Here is a 23,990-nt window from a genome sequence, read left to right as displayed (position 1 = left end):
TGTAAGTGTAAGTACAAGTCATAAGTGATGTTTTCTGATGGCATTGTAATTTGAATGGTTGTTAAATGAATAGTTCTAGGTTGAGGACTACCTGTAGGTGTTTGAACCACTTTTACAGACTATTAATCTTCATCCTTTGCTCCATAGTTGTATCCTGATTTCCTTTGTACATAGAATAATAAGATGCCTGCTGTGGCTTTGAATGGCAGGCTCTGCAATTGTAGTTTAAATCTTGAGGGAGATCCAAATTTAGCCAAAAAGAGCAATGAGTTCATATAGGAACTTGACATTTGTGGGGGCGAAAGGGGATGGAGACAGACTGTGACAGATGTTTTCTGGTTAATAGAATAAGAACATCATATCTGCTTTTCTTTTCTCTTTTCAACAGGTGGTTTACTAGTCCAACAACAGTGAATGCCTTTTACAGTTCATCTACAAATCAGATCAGTGAGTACTTGACTAAACCACAATTTAATTACTTATCTGAGAAAAAAGAATATCCTTCAGCTTTTATAAACAGTGCTCCTCACAATTTTAAAATTGTTATTTCCTCATACTGCACAAAAATACCTACTAGTTTTAGAAACTGTGTCCTCATTAAAAAAAATACTAAAACCGAGTGCATTGTATGTTTACAAGTCGCTAAATATATTGCATTTGCAGATTGGCTGTTGATTTTACATATTCAGGGTACAAAGAGAGAGAAAGAGGGAGGAAAGGAAGAAGAAAGAAAGATAAATGAATGAATGAATGAAGAAAGAAAGAAAGAAAGAAAGAAAGAAAGAAAGAAAGAAAGAAAAGCCAATTGCATAAAAATATCCTTTCTAAGAAAGAAGTAATATTACCTTTATGAAGTAATAAGGCATCTGATCGTTTGTGAGCAAGGAATCCGTAAAGCAAGCAAGCATGCAAACAAATCCCATACTTATTAAGGCCATTCACTCTCTAATAATTTACAGTATCAGCCAGCTTTGTTAAAACAATGTAAAACTGTATATTGTTTTATGTTTTTGTGCCTGGCATCAATTAAGCAGTGATAAGCTTTTGAGCTTAATGGCAGGGGTCTAGTTTTCTGGTGTCCTAACATTTCATCAGCAGAAAAAATGGCGCTCTTTGCCTCTGAAAATGCCAGTCAAAGCAAAACATCAGGACACCGGAAAGCCTCATCACAGCCTTTCATCCCAAAATCATATCACTGCTTGAGTATAAAGTCCATCATTATTCTGATCCTGGCAAAACAACAATGAGAGATCCAGTCCAGTGTGGTGGTTAAGGCATCAATTGAAACTGAGAGACTCTGAGTTCTAGTCTTACCTGAGGCACAAAGCCAGCTGGGTAACTGAGGGCCAGTCATTCTCTTTTAGCCCTAGGAAAAAGGCAATGTCAAACTGTTTGGAAATATTGCCAAAAGAAAACTTCAGAGACTTGCTTAGAGAGCCTCCAAGATTCAAAACACGAAGGCACGGCCACACATTGCTAAGGAAGGCTTAGCAAGCTGTTTTATACAATATCTCCCCAACTACTCCAAAATCGGGGGGGGGGGAAACCCTATATATTTGAGCGACATTACTAATAATCTCCAGGCTCTTCCTGGACCTTGAACATGGAAAATAATAACAACAACTAATATTAAGCAGCTCCTGATCAAATGTGAAAAGGTGGAGACTATTCTAAATGTTCAGAAAGCACATAGGGTCTATCCATGCTGGTAAATTGCCTCGTTGTCAGAATTAATTTGTTGTTATTTCTGAAGGGTAAAAATGGACATCACTTTTTATTAATTTCCCACTCGCCTTCAAAGTAAGCTCAAGATAGATTTTTCTGTTCCACTTCCAAACTATGTTTGTTTGTTATGTTGCTTTTGGAGTGTTTCTGTCTGTTTGGAATGAAATATTTCAGTCTGTTTTAGGCTGATTTAGCAGTTTACTAGCTATTTTGCAAAGAAACGGGTACTCTTACAGGTAGTCCTTGACAACAGTTCATTTAGTGACCATTCAAAATTACAATAGCACTGAAAAAAGTGACATGACAATTTTTCATACTTTCACACATTGCAGCATCCCCAACTAACACATATTTATGGTGTCCTGGGATCATGTGATCACTTTCTGGTGACCTTCTGACAAGCAAAGTTTAATGGGAAAGCCAGATTCACTTAACTGTCTTACTAACTTAACAACTGCAATGATTCACTTAACAATTGTGGCAAGAAAGGTTGTAAAATGGGGCAAACCCCACTTAACAAATCTCTTACTTAGCAACATAAATTTTGGTCATAAGTTGAGAACTACCTGTGTTCTAATAGATAACATATATCCTTGTAACAACACAGTTGAAACAGTGTGGTGGCTGCAATCTTCACTTAACATATGAAAGATTGCTGGTTCAAAATCTGTTTGCAGGTTCGGTACCAAAAAAAGGAATACATAGTAGAATATGCCAGAATGGTTAAAATGAACAAAGATGTATTAAGTCCAGATTGGAGAGATCCTCCCTCAATCTGTCATGATGAGCACAAGAGTTGGAAGGGACTTTGGAGGTCTTCTAGTCCAACTCTCTTCTTATCCAGCTGGAAGCATCTACTCTTTATAAACCTTACCTGGGATCCCTCAAAAGATAGCAATTTTGTGTGAGGGGATGAGTGGGTGCGTTTTCCATTTTCCTGTGCCAAAACAGGTTAATAGCAGCAGCCAAGAGATGGGTGGGCAAAAGAAGATTTCTTGTGGCTTTGCTGCCTCCCTTGTAATGATGTAGGGTCTGTCTGTGTGGAGATAATGAATTTAATAATTTGGCCAATCAAACAAATATGAAAAAGAGTGGAGAAACTGAAAAAAATTATCCATCATTACTAATAACAGCATTTTAAATTACACAATATAAACTACAGCTTGCAAATTATTGAATTATAATGTTTAAAGAGAGCACTTCTTAAGGTTCAGGATTCTTCTAATAGCTTTTGCTGAATGTAAGAGCTAAATAACCTGACAAGATGAAATATTATTGCTTGGGTTTTCTTATCTCTGAATAGAATTAAATAGGCACCATTACAGAAGATACCCTGGAAGAAATCAGTGTACTTTTCAATCTCCTTCTGCTCAAGGTGGGCAGAACAACCGTCAGCTCCCATTTTCTTAACATGCATAGTGACTGAAGGATTCCTGTCCTTCTCTGGGTTGAATCTGGACTTGCTGAGGGTCTCTCATTTGAAGGATTGCCATCTTCAACTACCCTGTTGTCAAGTCTTCTTAGTGATTGCACTTCCTGTGGACCAACCTACCGTTAGACATTTTGACAACTGTTAAATACTTTGGAAAAAGGAGTGAAATCATGCAATTCGGAACAATGACCATTATTCTACTTCAGTATGGGGAACACATAGGTTAGTTGCTGTTAACAGCATTATTTTGGCTAGGAAATTAACCTTAAATTATGATTGTGGGTATAAACTGTTCGGATTCTATGAAAATAGAGTGGTATAGAAATTGAGTGAAGTAAATAAATTGGCACATTAAAAGTAAACACACAAACAAACAAACGTTTTCTAAAAGCTCGTTTGCTCTAAGCTGCCCCAAACTGTTGGAGGCAGAGGGCTTTCCTCCTGGTCTTCTACATTCCTGGAATGACCATGTCATCTGTACTGTGTAAGAACATTGGAGGATATGCAGAGCTGGTAAAATAGCTACATGGTTTGCTGATTAAAAGTCCAATTCATATTGAATGAGCTTTAGCAATAGCTATGGCACTTAGACTTATATACCACTTCTTAGTGCTTTACAGTACTCTCTGTTTTACAGCAGTTGTATTAAGTCATCTCAGGTATAACAATATTTTCATTCTAGCTTCCTATACAAAACTATCTGGTTACATTTTGCCCCAAAGGCTATGCCCCTTCAATCAATAATTTATGGCTTTTAAAAAAGAACATTTAAATAAGATGTGCAGTAAAGCTTGATTTACAGATTTATCCACTCATGTTCTGAGTATTTCCTTTTTATTTTTTCCCCTCATGGAAATCTTTATTCTCCCCTTCCCTGTTCATTAAAGCCTCTACTTAAAGTTTCTGCTATATATGTTTTAGTATTTAAGGTTTTTGGAAATTGTTTGCAGCTTTTGCTGTTCTAGGCTGTCTCTTATATTTCTACTGCAATTCCTAGGCTTTCTTTTGCTACCTACATAAGCACCTGTATAAAACAATCTTATATAAATAGCTTAGTCTGGCCACTTAGGGATGATGAGAATTGTAATTCAGATATCTAAGTCTATGGAAAAAGCACAAATGTTTCTTTAAGTTACATTATTTATTTATTTATTTATTTTAGAAAATGTACATGGCTGCCCGACTAACTCTCAGTGACTCTGGGCAGCTTACAAAGATAAAAATCCAATAGTAAAACAATAAAAAGCAATAACCCCTCATCCTTTCATATATTTTTGTATTATAAAACTTTCAATAAGATGGTGGTCAACACACTACAGTATATAATCCCAGGTTAAGTAAATATATTCAAGTTGTGCAAAGGAGATTGTTTTGATGATGCGACACAATTGAAACTTGTTTGACCAAATTTGGATAATAACCTGACCCACCCAATAGAATGACAACACAAGCCAGTTCTGAGAGATAACGGTGTTTCAATGGTAAGTTGTTTACTTGAATTTTATCTGTGAGGAAGGAAGGAAGGAAGGAAGGAAGGAAGGAAGGAAGGAAGGAAGGAAGGAAGGAAGGAAGGAAGGAAGGAAGGAAGGGCTTCCTATAAAGACATACTATGCTTCTGACTGAAACTCATTGTTTAATTTTTTAAAATTCATTGTTTAAACCATTAGATTAACTGTTGCCCTTGTGTGCAGAAGGTATCGTATCCTGTCTAAATGTCTTAGAAAATCTCAGACTTCTTTATTTGATGAGACTGAATTCTTTCTTTTCCTCTTCTAAAATCACCACAGGGTTTCCAGCAGGAGAACTCCAGAAGCCTTTCTTCTGGGGAACCGAATATCCCAGGTAAGAAGTCTTTATATGTGAAATGCTTATAAAGTCAAATACATGAAATATCCTTACAAGTTAGCACACTGATTGAAGCAAGAAACTGGAAAACCTAAATATACAGTATGTGCAATTGAGCATGCTCTATCAGCTTTAACTTTAACTGTAAATATAAGGTAAAGGCAGGGCTTTTTTCCTCATAGAACGCTCAGAACGGAATTCCGGCACCCTTTTTGGATGGAACCTTGTAGAGTAGGAAAGGCGGGTTGTATGACATGTGTGAGTTCCAGCACCTTTTTCTTTTACAAAAAAAGCACTGGGTAAAGGTAAAGGTTCCCCCCCACATGCATGCTAGTCGTTTCCAACTCTAGGGGCCGGTGCTCATCTCCGTTTCAAAGCCGAAGAGCCAGCGCTTGTCCGTACAAAAACTGCTTTCTTCATAATACCTATTTCTTTTTCTTGTTTTGTTTTCAATTCATTAAAGATCTGTCCATGCATTCTGCCCCCATTCCTTCATCCTCATGCACTGTTTAAAAGCCTGATCAAACAGTAGACACAGAAAAGGAGTTCTCCCCATATTTGTTTTACCAAGGTTTTCTTTACAGAGCTTGTCGCCTCCATTCCTCTCCTGTGTATTTAAACATTTTGTTATACAATGAAACAGGCTTCAGGCAGAGATGAATTAAGTATTCCTGTTCATGTATTGCAATGAATATTTTTAGAAAACTAACTACTGTTAGCAGTGGATCTATCTAGAAGCTGCTAGTTTTCACACATAGAAAGCAAAACAAAATAAAAAACCTGTTAATGCTAAATATGTCTCTGGAATTTAAAACACACAATTCCTATTTATGAGATTAGAGATTGTTCTTAGGTTCCATTTTGTTGTTTTAATAATATTCTCAGTAATTGTTACAATTCTTCCCCCTCCCCCCACGATTATTTCCCCCATAAATTCTTTATATCATGAGAATTTGCCTCCTTATATTCTCAATGAGAATTGAATTATAAAGTAGAAAAGCTAAGTATCTCTGAGAATCTAGTTCTCAAATCATGAAATGTGACAGGAACCAATTCCAGAAAGTAGAAATTAATTTAACATCTTTTGCCTGGGGCAAAGTTTGTTAGTTACTGATCTTTGAAATCCTTGTAGAATCCATGCATAGGGTAGTGTTGTGAAATCAACATTTATTGAGCATGTCTACACTGAAATCAAAGTGCTAACTGCTACTTATACATTAGTGTACTTATTAATTAAAAAACCAAAAATAAGGAACTATATATCTTTGATGACATTTTGTGGAAGATTTTGTTCTTTTCATGATAGATACTGTGTTAAATGTTTTATTTTCCAGCAGCTAGCACAGACATGTCAAACACAAGGCCCGGGGGCCAGATCCGGCCCACGAAGTGGTTTCATGTGGCCTGTGAAGCCATCCTGGAAACAGTAACGGAATGGCCCCCACTGCTTTGGCCCTGACCCAGAGACCCTCCTTCTGCCAGAGACCCTCAGATCTGTCCCACTCCTGCCCAGGCCCCTATAGGCACCCTTGATGTGAACGATGTAGAGCTGGCCATGCCCACCCAGTAGGCCATACGCACTCTAGCCACGCCCACCCAGTAGGCCACACCCACCCTGGCCATACCTATCCGGCCCCCTGAGGGCAGCCGCAATGCTGATGCGGCCCTCAATGAAATTGAGTTTGACACCCCTCAGCTAGCAGCTTCGGAAGACACAGCATTTTATTACTGATTGATTGATTGATCCCATCTCTAATCATATCAAACTATATTTGAGATTGTTCCACTGCTGCAGGCTTATTCCACTATTTTCAGGGCCAAGCATCATCAACAAGAAAACTATTGATACTGGAAAATGTTCTGGCTGTTTGCACCCATAACCAATGGAGAACCAAAAACCTGTGTACATGCTCTTACCGCTATATTAGCTCAGAACTACTGAACTAGTGTGTAAAATTCAGCCACTATCTCCTAAGCCTTTAATTATGTCAATTCCTAAGTTATTTCTGAGCAGTCCTTGGTGCTCTCTGAGCTTAGTTGTTTTCTTGCAGATGTTTCATTACCCAAATTAGAGAGCACCAAAGACTCCTCATTTCAATTCTCAACTACAAATATTCTCCTTTATTGGTAAGTTATTTCTTCTTTTCACTAACATTCCTTTTTTCTCTGATCTTCCCCTGGATTTCTGTCTCATTCTGCTATCAATTCTTTTTCACCCATGCTGCATTTTTTTTAAAAAAAATAAAAACTAATTTTCTCTGTTTTCAGTTAGTTTTTCTCTAACAGTTATCCCTCCCAAGCAGACTGACCTTTTTTTAACCAAGAAAGTAGACGATAGTCATTTTTCAGCTGACAAGTGTTTGTCAATATCTTATTATCCTATATTTGCACATACATTGTTAAAAATTTCATTGCTAAAGTTTACATAAATAAATTATACTGGGAATGTTGTGCTATTGTTCCACTATTGCTCAGTTCCTGGGGAAATATGTATAGAGATTTCACTCCTTTTTGTATTCCAGACACACTCCTTGATGTTATCAAAAAGGTGAACAGCCTTACTCTTAACACTGTATTCTGTATCTGATGCCACTTCTTTCTTTGGTACAATATAAAATAATACACTTGACATAGAATGGGATGCTTCCATTTTTTGAAATGTATAATTTTAACCTCAGGCTTGTAATGGAATTTAGCAGTGATAAAAATAAAATCGATAAGAACTATTTTATGACATACAATTGAGCTTTTGTGGAGGATAGAATAAAATAAAAGGCTAAGATAGAAATTCAAATATACTGTAAGTTTTGAATATGACTTAGAGGGCAATTACCATGTTATGGATTGTTAAATCACATGAAAATCTTTGAAAATCTGCAGTGACATTGATGGGGTGTTCTTGTTATAGTAAATTCAAACTAAACATGAGGTGTTGTGATTTTGTGTTGGACTACAGAGTTAGTGGAGAAAAGATATGACCTTTCCTCTCTCTCTCCATTTTGGTCCTGTGGGTGGTGAGTTGAGCAGGAAACATAATTTCAATGAAGAAGAGATCATCCTTGGCATTTATCAGAGTTCTTTCCTTCTCAGTGAATTCTTCTGCATGACAAGTCATTGGGAATGCAGATTACTCCAACAGCAAGTGAAATCAGTCTGCTGAACAGATGTATAACTCTCATTTAAAACCATCCATGGGCTGAGAGGCATTGCATGTAGTAGGAAAGCAGACAAGCATGGATGTGAATATGCATTCCCAGTATTTCTGAGCAGAAGAATAGCAATAGACTTATATATTGTTTCACAGTGCTTTACAGTCCTCCCTAAGCAGTTTACAGAGTCAGCATATTGCCCTCAACAATCTGGCTCCTCATTTTACCGACCTCAGAAGGATGTAGGGCTGAGTCAACCATGAGCTGGTCAGGATCGAACTCCTGGCTGTTGGCAGAGTCAGCCTGCAGTACTGCATTCCAACCACTGAGGCACCATGACTCAATATTTAGATACTTGTGTTGAATTGTCCCAGATTGCAATGGGAAACCCCGGAGTTCATTCCAGGCTTTTCTGATTGGCTCCTTGTTTTGATTTTTTAATAGATTTCCCCCCTCCCAACCAGGATAGTTATATTCATCTGTCATTTGAAAACTGGCCAGTTTTTGGTCCATCCCTTTCAGAGGTTTCCGTTTTTAAAATGACTTTGTATTTAAAAATATAAATTTAGAAGATGGGATAATATGTTTCCATATAATCTAGATTTCACTTTACCTAGGCTGGATGTGTTACCCACAGCACTTCTTTTTGGATGTTTTAAACATGTCTTTCCAGTTTTGTCCATGTGGTAATGGCTCAACAAACTCTAAGCCATTTGTTACTGTAGTGCTCCTTTCATTCTATTTAATATTACATCTGTTAGACAAGGACTCAAAAGTATCTTTCCAAGTCACTCAGTTTTGTACCACCATCTGTAGAACACATCACACGATTAATTAAAATTGGATATACTTTTTATAATATATATATGCATACATTCAGTGGTGGGATTCAAATAATTTAACAACTGGTTCTCAGCCTGAAGAGCAACTTAAGAATATGTGAAGGCACAGGCTTCCCTAAATGCTAAAAGTAAAGGAGGGGTGGTGGTGGAGTAAGCCGCCTGAGGAAGAGGCAGAGGTGGAAAACTGCTGCAGGGTGGTCGGTTTCACCCACCACCATCTAGGAACAAAACATCTCAAGCAGCCCTGAGGAGCCTTGGTCACCAAGGTCACACCCACTTGCACAAAGCAGCAGCCCATGTGGGCTGCCTCCATCCCAGCCGAGAAAGGGAGAAAGGGAGAAAAGGAGAAAGACAGTTTACAGTAACTTCCTTTGCCTCCCCGGGTGTCCTTAAGTCTTCTTTCCTTGTTTCCTTTTTCTGTGCAGTGATCGCTGGTCCATACTTTCTTGCTGCCCTGCATGGGCCCACATCTCCCTTATCTGTTCTGGAAATGGCAGCCCTATTTCCTGCTGCTTTCCTCCCAATAGAAGGGAGGAAAGGAAGGACATTTTGTACAGAAGAACGCTATGGTAATCTCCAGGAAAACTACACCAGCTGGAGCTGGGCAAGGAAGGCCAGGTTCCCCTTCCCCAATGATTCTGCAAAGCCCTTGAGGAGCGGATTGGGCCAGCCCTGCAGGAAGTGGATCCACTTCTCAAGAGCTTTGTAGAACCATTGAGGAAGGGGAGCCTGGCCTTCCCTGCCCAGCTCCAGCTGGCGTAGTTTTCCCAGAGCTTATTGTAGAAAGAAAGTGTGGTGGCAGCGATGGAGGGCTGGTGGAGGGATACCAGGGCTGGCAGAAGGAGGCAGCAGGGGAGGCTTGCGCCCCCCCAGTCATGGTGCAAGCCACAGGAGAGTTGGTGGACGAGGAGGCAGTGGGGACCAAAGAAAGCCCCTCCAGCAGCAGACACAGCTGTTGCGCAGCAATGGAAAAGCCTTTCTCCGTCACTCCCCCTAGCTCTGAAATGGCGGAGGGGGACTGGGTAAGGCCCATCCTCCATAACATGGCCGTTTGGCTTGGGAAGGGAATGAAAGGGAAAAGGCGGGGGGGGGCAGCTGATGTGATTGAAGGCACTGTGTCTCAATTTGGTTTCCGTTGCTCCTCTCTTAGACTTTTGGGAAGGGTTTTCTTTTTCCCTGCCTGGAAGAAAGTTGAACGAAAACCAGATGTGTTCCAGAAAACACAGATTTATCATAACCAGTTCTCCAAACTATTATATTATATTATATTATATTATATTATATTATATTATATTATATTATATTATATTATATTATATTATATTATATTATATTATATTATATTATATTATATTATATTATATTATATTATATTATATTATATTATATTATATTATTATATTTATTATATTATATTATATTATATTATATTATATTATTATATTATATTATATTATATTATTATATTATATTATATTATATTATATTATATTATATTATATTATATTATATTATATTATATTATATTATATTATATTTAGATTAGATTAGATTAGATTAGATTATTAGATTAGATTAGATTATTAGATTATATTATTATTAGATTAGATTTATATTATATTATATTATATTATATTATATTATATTATATTATATTATATTATATTATATTATATTATATTATATTATATTATATTATATTATATTATATTATATTACATTACATTACATTACATTACATTACATTACATTACATTACATTACATTACATTACATTACATTACATTACATTACATTACATTATAATTCTGTTTAGTCCTGTCTGATTTTTGAATACTGCCTGGACAAGTCCTGCTGTTTTCTTGTCAAGGTTTTTCAAAAGTGGTTTGCCATTCCTCTTTTCTGGGGCTGAGAGAAGGTGATAGCCTAAGGTTATCCAGCTTGTGGGATTAGAACCACAGTCTTCCAGTGTCTAGCTTGATGCTAGAATAGAATAGAGCTGGAAGGGACCTTGGAGGTCTTCTAGTCCAGCCCCCCGCTCAAGCAGGAGAATCTAGCCTCTTCTTAAAAACCTCGAGTGATGGAGTGCCCACGATTTCTGGAGGCAAGCTGTTCTACTGGTTAATTAACTTCCTCACTGTCAGGAAGTTTCTCCTTAATTCCAGGTTGCTTCTCTCTTTGGTCATTTTCCAACCATTGTTTCTTGTCCTGCCCTCTGATGCTTTGGTGAATAATTTGACCCCCTCTTCTTTGTGGCAGCCTCTCAATACTGGAATACTGCTACCATGTCATCCCTATTTCTTCTTTTCTTTAGGTTAGTGAAACCCAAGTCCTGCAGCCATTCTTCATACCACTATATCAGGATGGCTCTCTCTATATTTTTAGCACTCTCTCTCTCTCTCTCATCAATCTAGCAATCAATCTATACCTACATACACACATTTTATATTACTTTGCTTTTCTGTTATATATATAGAGGTATACAACAGTTTGACTATTGTACATTTCACTGAATCTAGCCTTATGTCTATAATAAATTGATTTCATTATAACCTAGATTTAATCATATTTTAAAAACATCTATTTGTATGTTAATATGCCCTATGCACGGTCACCCATGCCCTTGTCATTTCTCGCCTGGATTACTGCAATGCTCTCTACATGGGGCTGCCCTTGAGGTGCACCCGGAGGCTTCAACTGGTGCAAAATGCAGCCACGTGGGTGTTTATGGGAGTATCTCGATGCTCCCATGTTACACCACTCCTGCGCGAGCTGCATTGGCTTCCGGTTGCCCTCTGGGTACGATTCAAGGTGCTGGTAATTACCTTTAAAGCCCTACATGGCTTAGGCCCAGGATACTTGCGAGATCACCTGCTGCCAATGTCAACCTCCCATTGCCCGGTTCGCTCCCACAGAGTTGGCCTCCTCAGGGTTCCGTCGGCCAGGCAATGCCAGCTGGTGACCCCCAGGGTGAGAGCCTTCTCTGTGGGCACGCCGATCCTCTGGAATGAGTTGCCTCCGGAGCTGCGGATGGCCCCTGACCTTCGATCCTTCCACTGTAACCTGAAGACATGGTTGTTCCAACAAGCAGGCCTGGACTGATCATGGTTTTTAAATTTGGTTTTTATCGGCTTAAATTGTCCTTTATTTCTTTATTTATTGTTTAATTCTTTTTTAATCTTTGTATTCTATTTTTTTAATTTTTTATTGTTGTGAGCCGCCCTGATTCCTTAGGGAGAAGGGCGGCATATAAATTTTAATAATAATAATAATAATAATAATAATAATAATAATAATAATAATAATAATAATAATAATAATAATAATAATAATATATGGATTTGCATTTTTGGAAGTTTTAATACATGTACACACAAACATACAATTACTGCTATATTTTGTTTATTTTATTAATAATTATTTTTAAAAGGAGTGAGATTTTCTAAGAGCTTGGAAATGCAATACACTTGTTTCTTGGTTTAGTGTGCAACAATAGTGACTTCCTCATGTTTCATTCACTAGCAGAGGGGACAAACTACATTTTATGTAGACTTTTAAAGAAAAATTTTTAGCTGCTCAATGTCCTCAAGGAATAAAATACGAAACAACATAAAATGAAATAGCAGCATAATCCAATGCAAATTCCAAAAATTCAATTCCATTTCCAGAACTTTGCCAACATCAAGTTCACAATCTCTCTTAAAAATAGTAAATCTGAATTTCCTGGATTATATATGTAACTTGTATCTATATTTTATATCATTCAACTCCTAGCCTCTGTCCTCAGGGAGCCATCTTTGCCTGCCATGGGTTTATAATGACTCATACTGCAACATTCAGCCATTGTTAAAGTTACTGTGAAAAGTGTCTGGCTGTAAAAATGCCATCATATTATCCTTTGGGTACACTTCAACAGAAGTGTTTTAATATAAACAGAAAAAATGGCCTTATTTCCCAACAATAATGTTTCCTTCCTTCCTTCCTTCCTTCCTTCCTTCCTTCCTTCCTTCCTTCCTTCCTTCCTTCCTTCCTTCCTTCCTTCCTTCCTTCCTTCCTTCCCTCCCTCCCTCCCTCCCTCTTTCTTTCTTTCTTTCTTTCTTTCTTTCTTTCTTTCTTTCTTTCTTTCTTTCTTTCTTTCTTTCTTTCTTTCTTTCTTTCTTTTTTCTTTCTTTCCTTTCCTTTCCTTTCCTTTCCTTTCCTTTCCTTTCCTTTCCTTTCCTTTCCTTTTCTTTTCTTTTCTTCATACAACATATATGACAATATAATTGAATATATGTTTGTGTACACATTGAAGGAGAAATGGGGTTTTTGTTACTCCAGATGTGACAGCTCAGGGGCAGAATATTCTTTGATACCCACTTTTAAAATTCTGTTATTGGTTGGATACAGGAATAATTGATTGGAATATGATTTCCTGTCTGTCTTCACCATTTTGAATTCAGCTCAGGTGAAAACCTTCAAATGTTAGCTTTCAAGTGATTTCTGAGAATAAAGTAGGATGAAAACTGTGCCTTCTGGAAGTAGTCAAGTTTCACTTTTCTCATTGAAAAGTTGACCCTTCAAAAACTAAAAGTTATGCTTTTATTCCAGGACTACTTCCATATTCTTTTATTCCTTCTTGCTATTTCAGTTCTTAAAAACATGAGAACCATGGGTTTCCTTTCACTAGTATATTTTAGAAACTTATCTCTTTAGTCTGGTATTTAACTAAACTTGCACATCTTCCCTTTCCCTTCCTTTTTCTTCCATTTTGTGGTTTTAAACCAGTGGTAGGATTGGTTCTCTGTGTGGATGCGGTTTCCAAAATTCCATTCTGGGCCCGGGCAACAAAAAATTAGCTACCGGTTCTGCTGAAGTCATGTGAACTGGCTGAATCCCACCACTGTTTTAAACTGTAAGATTACAAAAAAGCTTTTATATTCTTATGACATCAAATAATTTTACCCTTACATCATTACAAATAAATATCTCCCAATAAGGACATAAATAATAAGCACCAGCAATTTGGTATTACTGCAAGCATACTCCATTCTAATACATTTGGCTATTTATACTTTAGACCTCTCTCCATCAAATTTGATTTAAGACAACCTATGAGCCATATTTGGCTTATATGAAAAAAAGATATTCAGTATTCTTTTGACAATTTAATTAGCTTGAGATTTTTTTGCATATGTTTGGAAATTACAGTTGTTAAGAGAAGGTCTTCACTCTGCTGTGACAAATACAAAGTTTATCTACTTGGTACTGCAGTGCTAGTAATTGATTCCAAAAGGTTAATTGTGAGCAGCCTTGAAAAGGGTTGATAGAAATGTAACACTGAACTGTGATTTGTCCATTAATATAAAAACATCCAATGTGATTAAAACTGCATTCATCATATGCCATTAAGTTTTTCATAGAGAATTATATTTGAGATGGCACTATATTTAATGTAGTCAAAGAAGTTAAATGTACTTTTTTGTGTATATTAGCTCATTTCCACTTGCTTTTTACAAACTAAGAATTTTTTTAATTTCTGCTAATGTTTATCAAATAATAGTGATTTTTCTTCAATGATATCTTTAAATATACTTTCTTCCAGTTTACATAAAATTGAATGGAAATTCTACTGGATCTCAAAATTCTTTTCTTTTTCAGGTCATTAAGCTATGGTGCTATAGGAGTTATTGTTGGGCATGAATTTACTCATGGATTTGATAACAATGGTAAGTTATTTAGATTCTTAAAATCTGGTTAAAAAAGGAAGACTAATTTTGGAGACCTCTCCTAACTTCTGTAGGAATAAAAATGATGAACTCTAAATGCAAACCTCACATACTTTCCAAAGCAATATGGAGATGTAGTGTTTCTGGTCTTTTGAGTGAAAATAGTTAATCATGCATTAAATTCTTGTTTCTATTTATGTATGTTTTAAGGTTAACATAAACAGTGAAGTGATTCTTTTAAAGGAAATGTTTCTGGGTTAAGTTTTAAGAAATCTGTATTTTATCTATGCTATGCTTTGCATTTTTTCTCTCTTGAAAATGAAAATGCAGGTCGCAAATATGACAAGAATGGAAATTTGAATCCATGGTGGTCCTTGCAGTCAGAAGAAAAATTCAAAGAGAAAACAAAATGCATGGTCAATCAGTACAACAGCTATTACTGGAAGAAAGCAGGGTTGAATGTAAGTTTAGGATGTTTGGCTTAAACTGATTTGGACCGATCAAACTAAGTCTGGAACAATCAGTAGTAATATATCATCATGGCATTTTGATGTTTGCCTTTTTTGTAAATGCTTTTCCTCACTTTTTCCTTTAATTTCAAAGCAGAGAGGGAAGAAAGAGTTGAAGTGATGGGAAACCACTGATGCTCGCTTAATTATTCGTTACACACCTATACTATTATATACCTGTAAATAACAAAGTTAAAGCTGTATTTCTTTAGAACTTTTGATTGCCTGTCTGTCTGACTGTCTGCTTATATCTAATCTCTACCTCAGGGCTTTTCAATCTTTTCACAGATTGTACCATTTTTAGTACATGACAATATTTGAGTATCACCAGTCCTTAGCAAGGTGTCAAAAATTTGATGAGTTAAAAAAGGGGGGGGGAATTTTGGCTTTACTCAGACATTGCTCACAAAGCCTCCTGCTAACTCTTTTGATCACTCACATGTTGCTCACAAAGCCTCCTGCTTGCTCTTTCACTCACTCACACGCTTGCAAAGCCTCCCACTCTCTCTCTCTCTCTCTCTCACTCACACGTTGCTCACATGTTGCCATTGTTTCCAAAGGCCACTTGCTCACTCGCTTGCTCACTCCTCCATCACTTGTAAAGGCCCCTCTCTCTCACTCTCTCCTCATCACTTTGCTAACAAAAGCCTCTTCTATTCTCTCTCTCTCTGTGTGTTTTTTTCCTCTCCCTCTCCCACCAAAACCTTCCCCTTTTATAGCTTCTCCTCTCTCCACCCTCCTCCTCCTTTTCTCTTCTCAGTGCACCCGGAGCTCCAACCAGCATGCAGCTGCACGCACAGATCCTGGCACTTCTGCAGAGCCCTGCAGCTCCAGCTGATCTCTTCCAGGCCTGTGCAGTGCCGCTTTGGCTCATTCCCTCCCCTGCTACACTTGGCTAGGGGTCACGTACCACCTGCCAGGTGCTAAAGTACCACCAGTTGAAAAGCCCTGCTCTATCTCATCCATCCATCCCATCCATCCATCCAGTAGAAGGGAAAAAAGGGAATTTGAAGCAATAGGATCCACTGACTGGATTCCTTGGAAAACCTAAGCACTAATGCTGCATAGTAGCCAAAATGGTTTAAAAGGCAGCTTATTTCTTCACTTTTTCAACAGCTGTAATGCTGCAGGCAACTTCATACATATATAAAAACATTTTTTTCCAGCTTTGCCTACAGATAGTCCTTGTTTAAAGACTGTCCTGTTTAGCAAGTGTTCAAAGTTACAACGGTACTGAAAAAGTAACTTTACAACTGTTCCTTGCACTTAGGATGGCCATCACATTCCTTTGGCTGAATTATCACCATTTGCCTGCTCTACAGCTGGCTTCTGACAAGTAGAGTTCTATAAAGAAGCTGACAGTGGAATTGCAATTTGCAGTCACATGATGTCTCACTTAACAACTACTACCTAGCGACAGAGTTGCTGATCCCAATTGTGACTGTTAAATAAGGACTACCAGTACTTTGCCTGCCGTTATGCATTGATATGACATTAGATTACATTACATGAACAAATTATGTACTGTACTGATTAAGATCCCTGGTACCCATTCTGTGACAACTATATCCGGATACATATAATACCATGCCCCAGTAATAATCTGAGAGTAAATCTTAAAGTATTTGTCATACCCTTTTATTTTTTACCCAGTTATATGGAAAAATTTGATGTGGGTTGAGAAACCATGTTAATTTACAATATTCTTACTCCTAGATAAAAGGAAAAAGGACTTTGGCAGAAAACATTGCAGATAACGGAGGGCTGCGAGAGGCTTTTGGGGTAGGCAGCTCTTTTGTTTCTAAGTGCAGACCAATACATGGTCCACCCCACCTGCCCCAATATGATACTGCAGGAAAAAGGGCTGGTGAAACCTGCACTGCCTTCAATGTGTTCATTATGTCTCTCATCAGGCCTATAGGAAATGGGTCAAAGAGAAGAGACAAGGAGAGGAAGAAGCTCTACTACCAGGCATTGACTTCACTCATGACCAGCTCTTCTTTCTGAGTTATGCTCATGTGAGTAGTACATAACATTTCAGAATGGAGTTGAGTTGTGGTGGTTTGGGGGCACGAAGGGAGGCTCAGCCAATCTCAGTGTATACATGGTTGTACTTTGACAATAAAGGTTCATTCATTCATATGCATATTTTTCTGTTCACGGTATGTTGAGCAGACAAGTCTGCTTGATTACCAAAAGAATGTCATTTTCATAAACTGTAGATTATTACCAGTGGCTGGCTCCTTCCCTTCCCTTCAAAAAGAAACAAATTGCAAGGCCTCTCTTCAGATTCTTTTTTCCACAATACCATACCAAAAAGATGTAAAGCACATTTCACTGCTGCTTCCTACCTGATGGTTCATTCCTTTTCGGCTTTCTAGTTGCTGAAGAGAAAGAAATTTCAAGGGCAGTCCAAATTCCCTTTCATAGCACAATGTTGAATGGCTTTGTGCATAATTTGTCTCCAATTCACATATGCTACAGACAACTATTTCTGTCATTGGTTACAAGCTGGATCATGAAAGAGGTTCAGAAATATTTAACTAGTTCTTTTATCTAATTATCTAACTATTTATCTTAGGTGAGGTGCAATTCGTTTAAACTAGAAGCTGCAAGAGAACAAATCTACACTGGAGTTCACAGTCCCCCTCAGTTCAGGTATTTTCACTTGCTTCCTTTTTTTTTTTTGCAATTGCCGTAATACAGTAAATCGGGCAGGTATAATAGAACTAAAATAAACAGCTGTTCTGATCAGTTAAGAAATGTGACAATTTCTTTTAACCACTCTGTTGTTCTGCAAGAACTCATACATTATGTACTTCTCTCCCTTTGCTTTATTTTCCATCTTGATATTCTATTGAACATCATTTCCAGAGATTTGTTTTTCTAGCCCCAAGAAGCTGATTAGTAGAAGGGAGATAAAATTGGGGTGGGAGAAATGATTTTCTTCTTTCCAGGTAGTAGTTTCTCTTCTCTGTAACATTTAGCTGTGTGGATTTTAATTTATTAACATTTATTCTAGTATTCTGAATCTAAGTGTAGCATTATAATCATGGGTATGGGCCAACTGACCCCACATGTCAACACATTAAATCAGGTCTAGACATGTGGGTAAGAGGATTGTTTTCTTTTTCTGGCAAATGCACACACCCAAACATTTGCACAACTGAAGGCAATTTTTGCCTACCTGGATCCTGGATCCGGCAAAAGCTTTTGCATTGTGGCCCAACAACACAGTTTCGTTACCCAAATTGTTCCATTTTTTCTGTGGGGTGAACGTTTTTACACTGCTTTTTATTTGTTCTGCTGTATTTTAATGCTGCATTTTATTTTTTAATGTTTTGAGTACCACATGGAGACTGTAGGAAGCTTAAATAATTATATCAAAACACATTATTATATACAATCATAATGAATGAAATAGTATTTAAAATTACTATTTTTTTTGAAATAATCAGCCTTTCCTAGAACAGGAATTTCTTTTGCAATTTCTTTAGTGCAATTTCCTGCCAATATTTAAAGGAGTGCTGTATTCAACATCCAGCAGGTTTATATCAAACCTAAATCCCAACTCACACAGTTCTCTTCTTCATCCCTAACTGTGGAGCTATTTCATATATCCTTAGAAATGTAATTACATCTATAGAAAGGTGCTAAGAATCCTCTTTTAGCTGTCTGTATTTAAAAGATTTGTTGCCCAAATACCTGTCTTCTGAAAGAGTAGGATTAAAAACGCCTTGCATGGATAACCATTTGGAATGAGAAAATACATCTTCCAGTAACATAGTTTCCCCCTATAGGATGAGTTAGGCAGTGAAGGACAATAATAATGCAATTATGACACAATTTTTCTTTTTTTAAAAAAATATAGGGAGCTTAGATAATGTTGAAAAGCTTGAATGATACCGGATCAAATGGACACTTTTAATGAAAAAAACCCTGCTTCAACAATTAAAAGTAAAGTTAAATCTAAAGTACATGAATTATTAATAATATATCAACTATGTTCAGGAAAGAAAACTATCAGGATAAAATTTCAGGTGCTGCTGTTGAGATCCCTGTTTAATGTGCTGCTGCAGGCAATAAACAAGCAGGAGACTAGGTGGAATGACATTATACAGATTAATGGTATATCTTCATCAACAAGGTTGTGTCTTGTCCTTGGGCGTCTTGTCTTCAGAACTTATCAAGTAACATCACCTAATGTACCCAGGTACATTAAAATGCTGAGCCTTTTAAAAGATTTTATATGTTAGCTGAAATGGTATGATGCAGTAGCAGGGCTAGCTTGAATTAGCATATGTTTCTCTGCAGGAAATCAAAATGAAGGCTTCTTGTGGCCTGAAATCACTACAAGTATATATATTGAGAATATGAGACACAGTATTAAACTAATTTGCAAATTTACCTTTTATTTTTCCACTTTAGAGTTATAGGTGCTATGAGTAATTTTGAGGAATTCCGGAAAGCTTTCAACTGTCCAGAAAATACTACAATGAATCGAGGTGCAGATTCCTGTCGAATTTGGTAGCACTTCCTCTGGAATCCTGTACAGAAATCATGCCTTCCTTTTACTGGCCCACTATTGCTTCAGAATTGCATTGACCAAGTGCAGACCAATATTATTTTGCTTTGCAGCATTCCCATCCTGGGACCCAACCAGCTGCCATTATTGAATTGCTTGTTCACAAGCGCAGGATAATTCAAAATGTAGTATGTAGGCAACTTTTTTAAAGAAATGTGTCCTTTATAAAGTTCATAACATGTATAAATTTGTACTATAGTATTCTCATTACTATGAAGCAAAGCTACATCAACATTATACGATTATAATGGTACATTTATATATATTTTTATAGCGGTTATGCTGACATTTGAAATTAGTCGAACTATACCTCCAATTATATAAACCCAGATGTTCAGTAAAATCTTCTGATTTTCAGCAATCACATGCATCTTTCATCTGCCTTCTTGAAACGTTGATCAGAGAGATATTTGGGACCATAACTTTAAGAATAAGGCCATTTAATCTATTCTCTTTCCATTGCTACTCTGAGCTACATGGTGGAATAAACAAAGGAGGCCCACTGGGTTCAGAATCAGCTTCAGACGTGTATGTTTTCTTCTACCTATGATGCACACAAACTCACAATCTATGTTTCAGTTACAATTGCAAATGGAAAAAATTGTATCACAAATATTTTACCTGAATTGTGGGCATCATTTATTTTATAATATAATAAAAAGGTAAGTTTGAAACAAAAATATAATCATTTAAAACTCAGATGCATGATCCTATAAGGTCAGTTTAAGCACTTTCTCCACATATAGATATTGTGGCTATTTGCCTCCACATTGGTTAAATATATATAAAATGTAGGAACATCATTAAATCTTTGCTCAGCTAACTGCACATTGGCCTTGTGACAGATGCTTTTAATAATACACAAAAAGTAAATTTTCTACTTGAGTTGGTTTAATTTACCTAATATACGGGTGTAGGCCAGAACAGAATTGGGAAAAGAGGCAGATGTTTTGTACCATTATAGAATGTCTGCTTGTTTTAAGAAGTGAAGAACTTCCTCCTAGATACCACCACTTCCTTGCAAGGAGGGATCCTTGGTGCTCTCCGAGCTTGCTTGTTTTCTTGCAGATGTTTCATTACCCAAACTAGGTAACATCATCAGTGCTAGTAAGGTGTGCAGTTTGCTGTCAGTTTATATTCTAGTAGCTTGCCTTGTCAATGTTGGTGGGGCTGGCCTTAGAAATTCTTTGGTTGGGCTGTTTACTGCTGGCTTCTTTGGCAGTTTCTTGATTGGAGTATTGTTTAATGTTGGTTTGATGTTAATTTTGGAGTAGGAAGGCTTAAAGGGGCAGCTTCTGATTAGAACCTAGCACTACTTTGTCTTAAGAAGAGTTCCAAACTTGGGTTACCCTGGGTATAGTGCCAGAATTGGCTCAATAATTCCAGAGTTTTGCAGATATATTGTAAATGACAATGCCAATTCACAGCTGCAGATGGACTCAAGGGAGTCAATTATAATTTACTTCAAAAGTCTTGACCGTTTCTAGTATTTTAGGCTTAGGAATCTCTACTGCAAAAGAGACCAAGGAGGGCATGCAGTGACAGCATTGATTCTGTGGAATCCATTACTGTAGCAGGGTCACTTTAGATCACAATATAAAAAGATCCCATAGACAGAAGATGTTAACTATACTATAGTAACAGTAGGGTTCTTGCTACTAAAGATTTGAGTAAAGAGTGAGATAATCTTATATAATTTTCCTGGTTTTTTTTAATTGCTTAAATATATCCATTTTTAAAATTGTTTGAAATAGGATAATTTGGGTTAATGATCATATAACATAACCATTCTCAAATCACAGATGAAGATAATTAAAATGACAGTGGTTTTATACATCGTATGACATTGTCTACTGTTATCTGCTTTTGAGTTCACTTGTGAAAAAAATATGTGATACATTTTTAACAAATAAATCTTGCAAAGCTACTCCAATATATTTTTTGTTTTCTTTTTCTTAATGTGAACAAGAAGAAAGGTATCCAAGTACCAAACACTATTTAGTTGCCTATAAAGGAGCATCTGTGCTAATATTGTATGGGCAGAGCAATTCTAAATCGAGTCTTTAAAAGGTAAGGGTTTCCCTGGTCCAGTTGTGTCTGACTCTAGGAGGCAGCGCTCATCTCCATTTCCAAGCTTGGAGGAATAGAATAACAGAGTTGGAAGGGACCTTATAGGTCATCTAGTCCAACCCCATGTCCAAGCAGGAGACCCTACACCATTTCTGATGGATGGCAGTCCAGTCTCTTCTTGAAAGCTTCCAATGATGAAGCTCCCACAACTTCTGAAGGCAAGCTGTTCCATTGGTTGATTGTTCTCACTGTCAGAAAATTTCTCCTTATTTCTAGGTTCAATCTCTCCTTGATCAATTTCCTTCCTTTATTCCTTGTCTGGCTTTCAGGTGCTTTGGACAGCCCTCAAATATTGCAACGCTCTATCATGTCTCCCCTGGTCCTTCTCTTCACTAGACTAGCCATGTCCTGTAACTGTTCTTCATATGTTTTAGCCTCCAGTCCCCTAATCATCTTTGTTGCTCTTCTCTGCACTCTTTCTAGACTCCCAACATCTTTTTTATAGTGTGGAGACCAAAACTGGACTGGGCTTTTATGATCATATTTTTCAAAGTTTCCAAAGCTTCTTGAGTTGTTTTTCCTGTTAGGATTTTCATCAAAGGAATCTTTCTCAAGCTCTCTCTGAGTTTGCTAAAAACACCTCTTTTAAAATCTAAGACTCTGGTACCATTATGTTTGATTTCTTGTGTTTGAATTATATTAAATGCACCCAAAGTTCCTGTCCCTCTAGTTCCCTTCTCTACCTTTTGGACAACAAAGTTGTCAGCTAGTATGGTCAGGAACCTATTCGATTTCTCACTTGGTGCAGAATTAGTCTTGCACTTGATGTCAGGGTAATTGAAGTCCCCCATTACTATTGTACTGTGTTTCCTACATATATTTGTTAGTTGATTAGCAAAAAGTATATCTAATTTTTCTACTTGGTTGGGTGGCCTGTAGTATACACCTATGGCAAGGTCATTCTTTTTTTCTTTTATATTGATCCATATGCATTCTAGGAGGTTTTCGTCTTTGATCTCATGCATTTCGGTAGCAATATAATGATCTTTTACATATAGTGTGACTCCACCTCTTCTTTTATGGGGGCTGGGTTTTTTTGAGCAGTTTGTATCCTTCTATCAGTATGTTCCAGTCATGGGTTTCATCACACCAAGTTTCAGTAATTCCAACTATATCATATCTACCTTCATGTATTAATAATTCAAGTTCACCCTGTTTGTTCCCCACATTTTGAGAATTTGTATATAGGCATTTGAGCTGAGGGAGCCAGCATTGTCTGAAGACACCTCTGCAGTCATCTGGCTGACATGACTATATTCTGAGGTACATGGAACGCTGTTACCTTCTCACCAAAGTGGTGCCTATTTATTCATTTGCATTTGCTTGCTTTTGAACTGCTAAGTTGGCAGGAACTGGGGCAAGAATGGGAGCTCACTCAGTCACATAGGTCTCGAATTGCCAACCTTCTGGTTGACAAGCCCAGTGTCTTAGATACTAGGCCACTGCACCCCTTAGCCATAGTTAAATATTGTGCTCACAGTGAGTGCAGCACAAATAACAGGAAAGGATAGGGTTATTTACAAAAGACTCTTTATGTTTTGGATTACGAAAATATTAAGATCTATGCTAGGAGACTTCTGGGGATGAGAGTTTTCTCATAATTTGTACTAAAGAAAGAATTGTTTTCAGATAGATGCTTCTAATATTAAGAGGCAAAATGTACATGGAAGGATTTTGTCTTTTCTGAATAGATTTTTTTATGGAAATAAATTCAAAACATGGTTTCATCTTCCGATTGTTATCAGAGTGTTGTTAAAACAGATCATATTAAAACAACCTTAGCCATAATACTAAACTCTGCTTTGTTTTATTCTTGTTCTTCTTCTTGCAGAAAAGCTGAAAACATTTATAGGGAGCTAGCCAACCAGAAATTCAATATGGCTCATTTCTAAACATTTAAATGGTGAGAATAGAGCTTTGATATGCCCTAATAACCTTATCTCATCAGATAAAAAACATAATTTAGAATGTGGCACATTTGCCTTTGACACAATGTTTATATTTACCTTCACAAGAAAAACAAGAAAAACAAATTATGCCTCTCAGTTGCACATTTTGTGATAGT

General features: G+C 37.1%; 1 protein-coding gene across 1 annotated transcript in view; it reads left to right on the top strand.

Moving 5' to 3' along the window:
* Positions 1–20,117, top strand: part of PHEX (phosphate regulating endopeptidase X-linked) — a 108,319-nt gene extending 88,202 nt beyond the window's left edge. The window contains exons 15-22 of the mRNA XM_081327745.1: positions 389–447; positions 4,945–4,999; positions 14,634–14,701; positions 15,032–15,162; positions 16,927–16,992; positions 17,124–17,228; positions 17,792–17,868; positions 19,639–20,117. Coding sequence (XP_081183871.1) covers positions 389–447; positions 4,945–4,999; positions 14,634–14,701; positions 15,032–15,162; positions 16,927–16,992; positions 17,124–17,228; positions 17,792–17,868; positions 19,639–19,741 — 664 coding nt within the window. The 3' untranslated portion in view covers positions 19,742–20,117. The remainder of the gene's footprint in view (positions 1–388; positions 448–4,944; positions 5,000–14,633; positions 14,702–15,031; positions 15,163–16,926; positions 16,993–17,123; positions 17,229–17,791; positions 17,869–19,638) is intronic.
* Positions 20,118–23,990: the final 3,873 nt, after the last annotated feature.

The sequence above is a fragment of the Vipera berus genome, assembly GCF_964194415.1.
Source record: "Vipera berus genome assembly, chromosome: 4".
In the NCBI taxonomy this organism is placed as follows: Eukaryota; Metazoa; Chordata; class Lepidosauria; order Squamata; family Viperidae; genus Vipera; species Vipera berus.
This window is presented reverse-complemented; position numbering and strand designations above follow the sequence as displayed.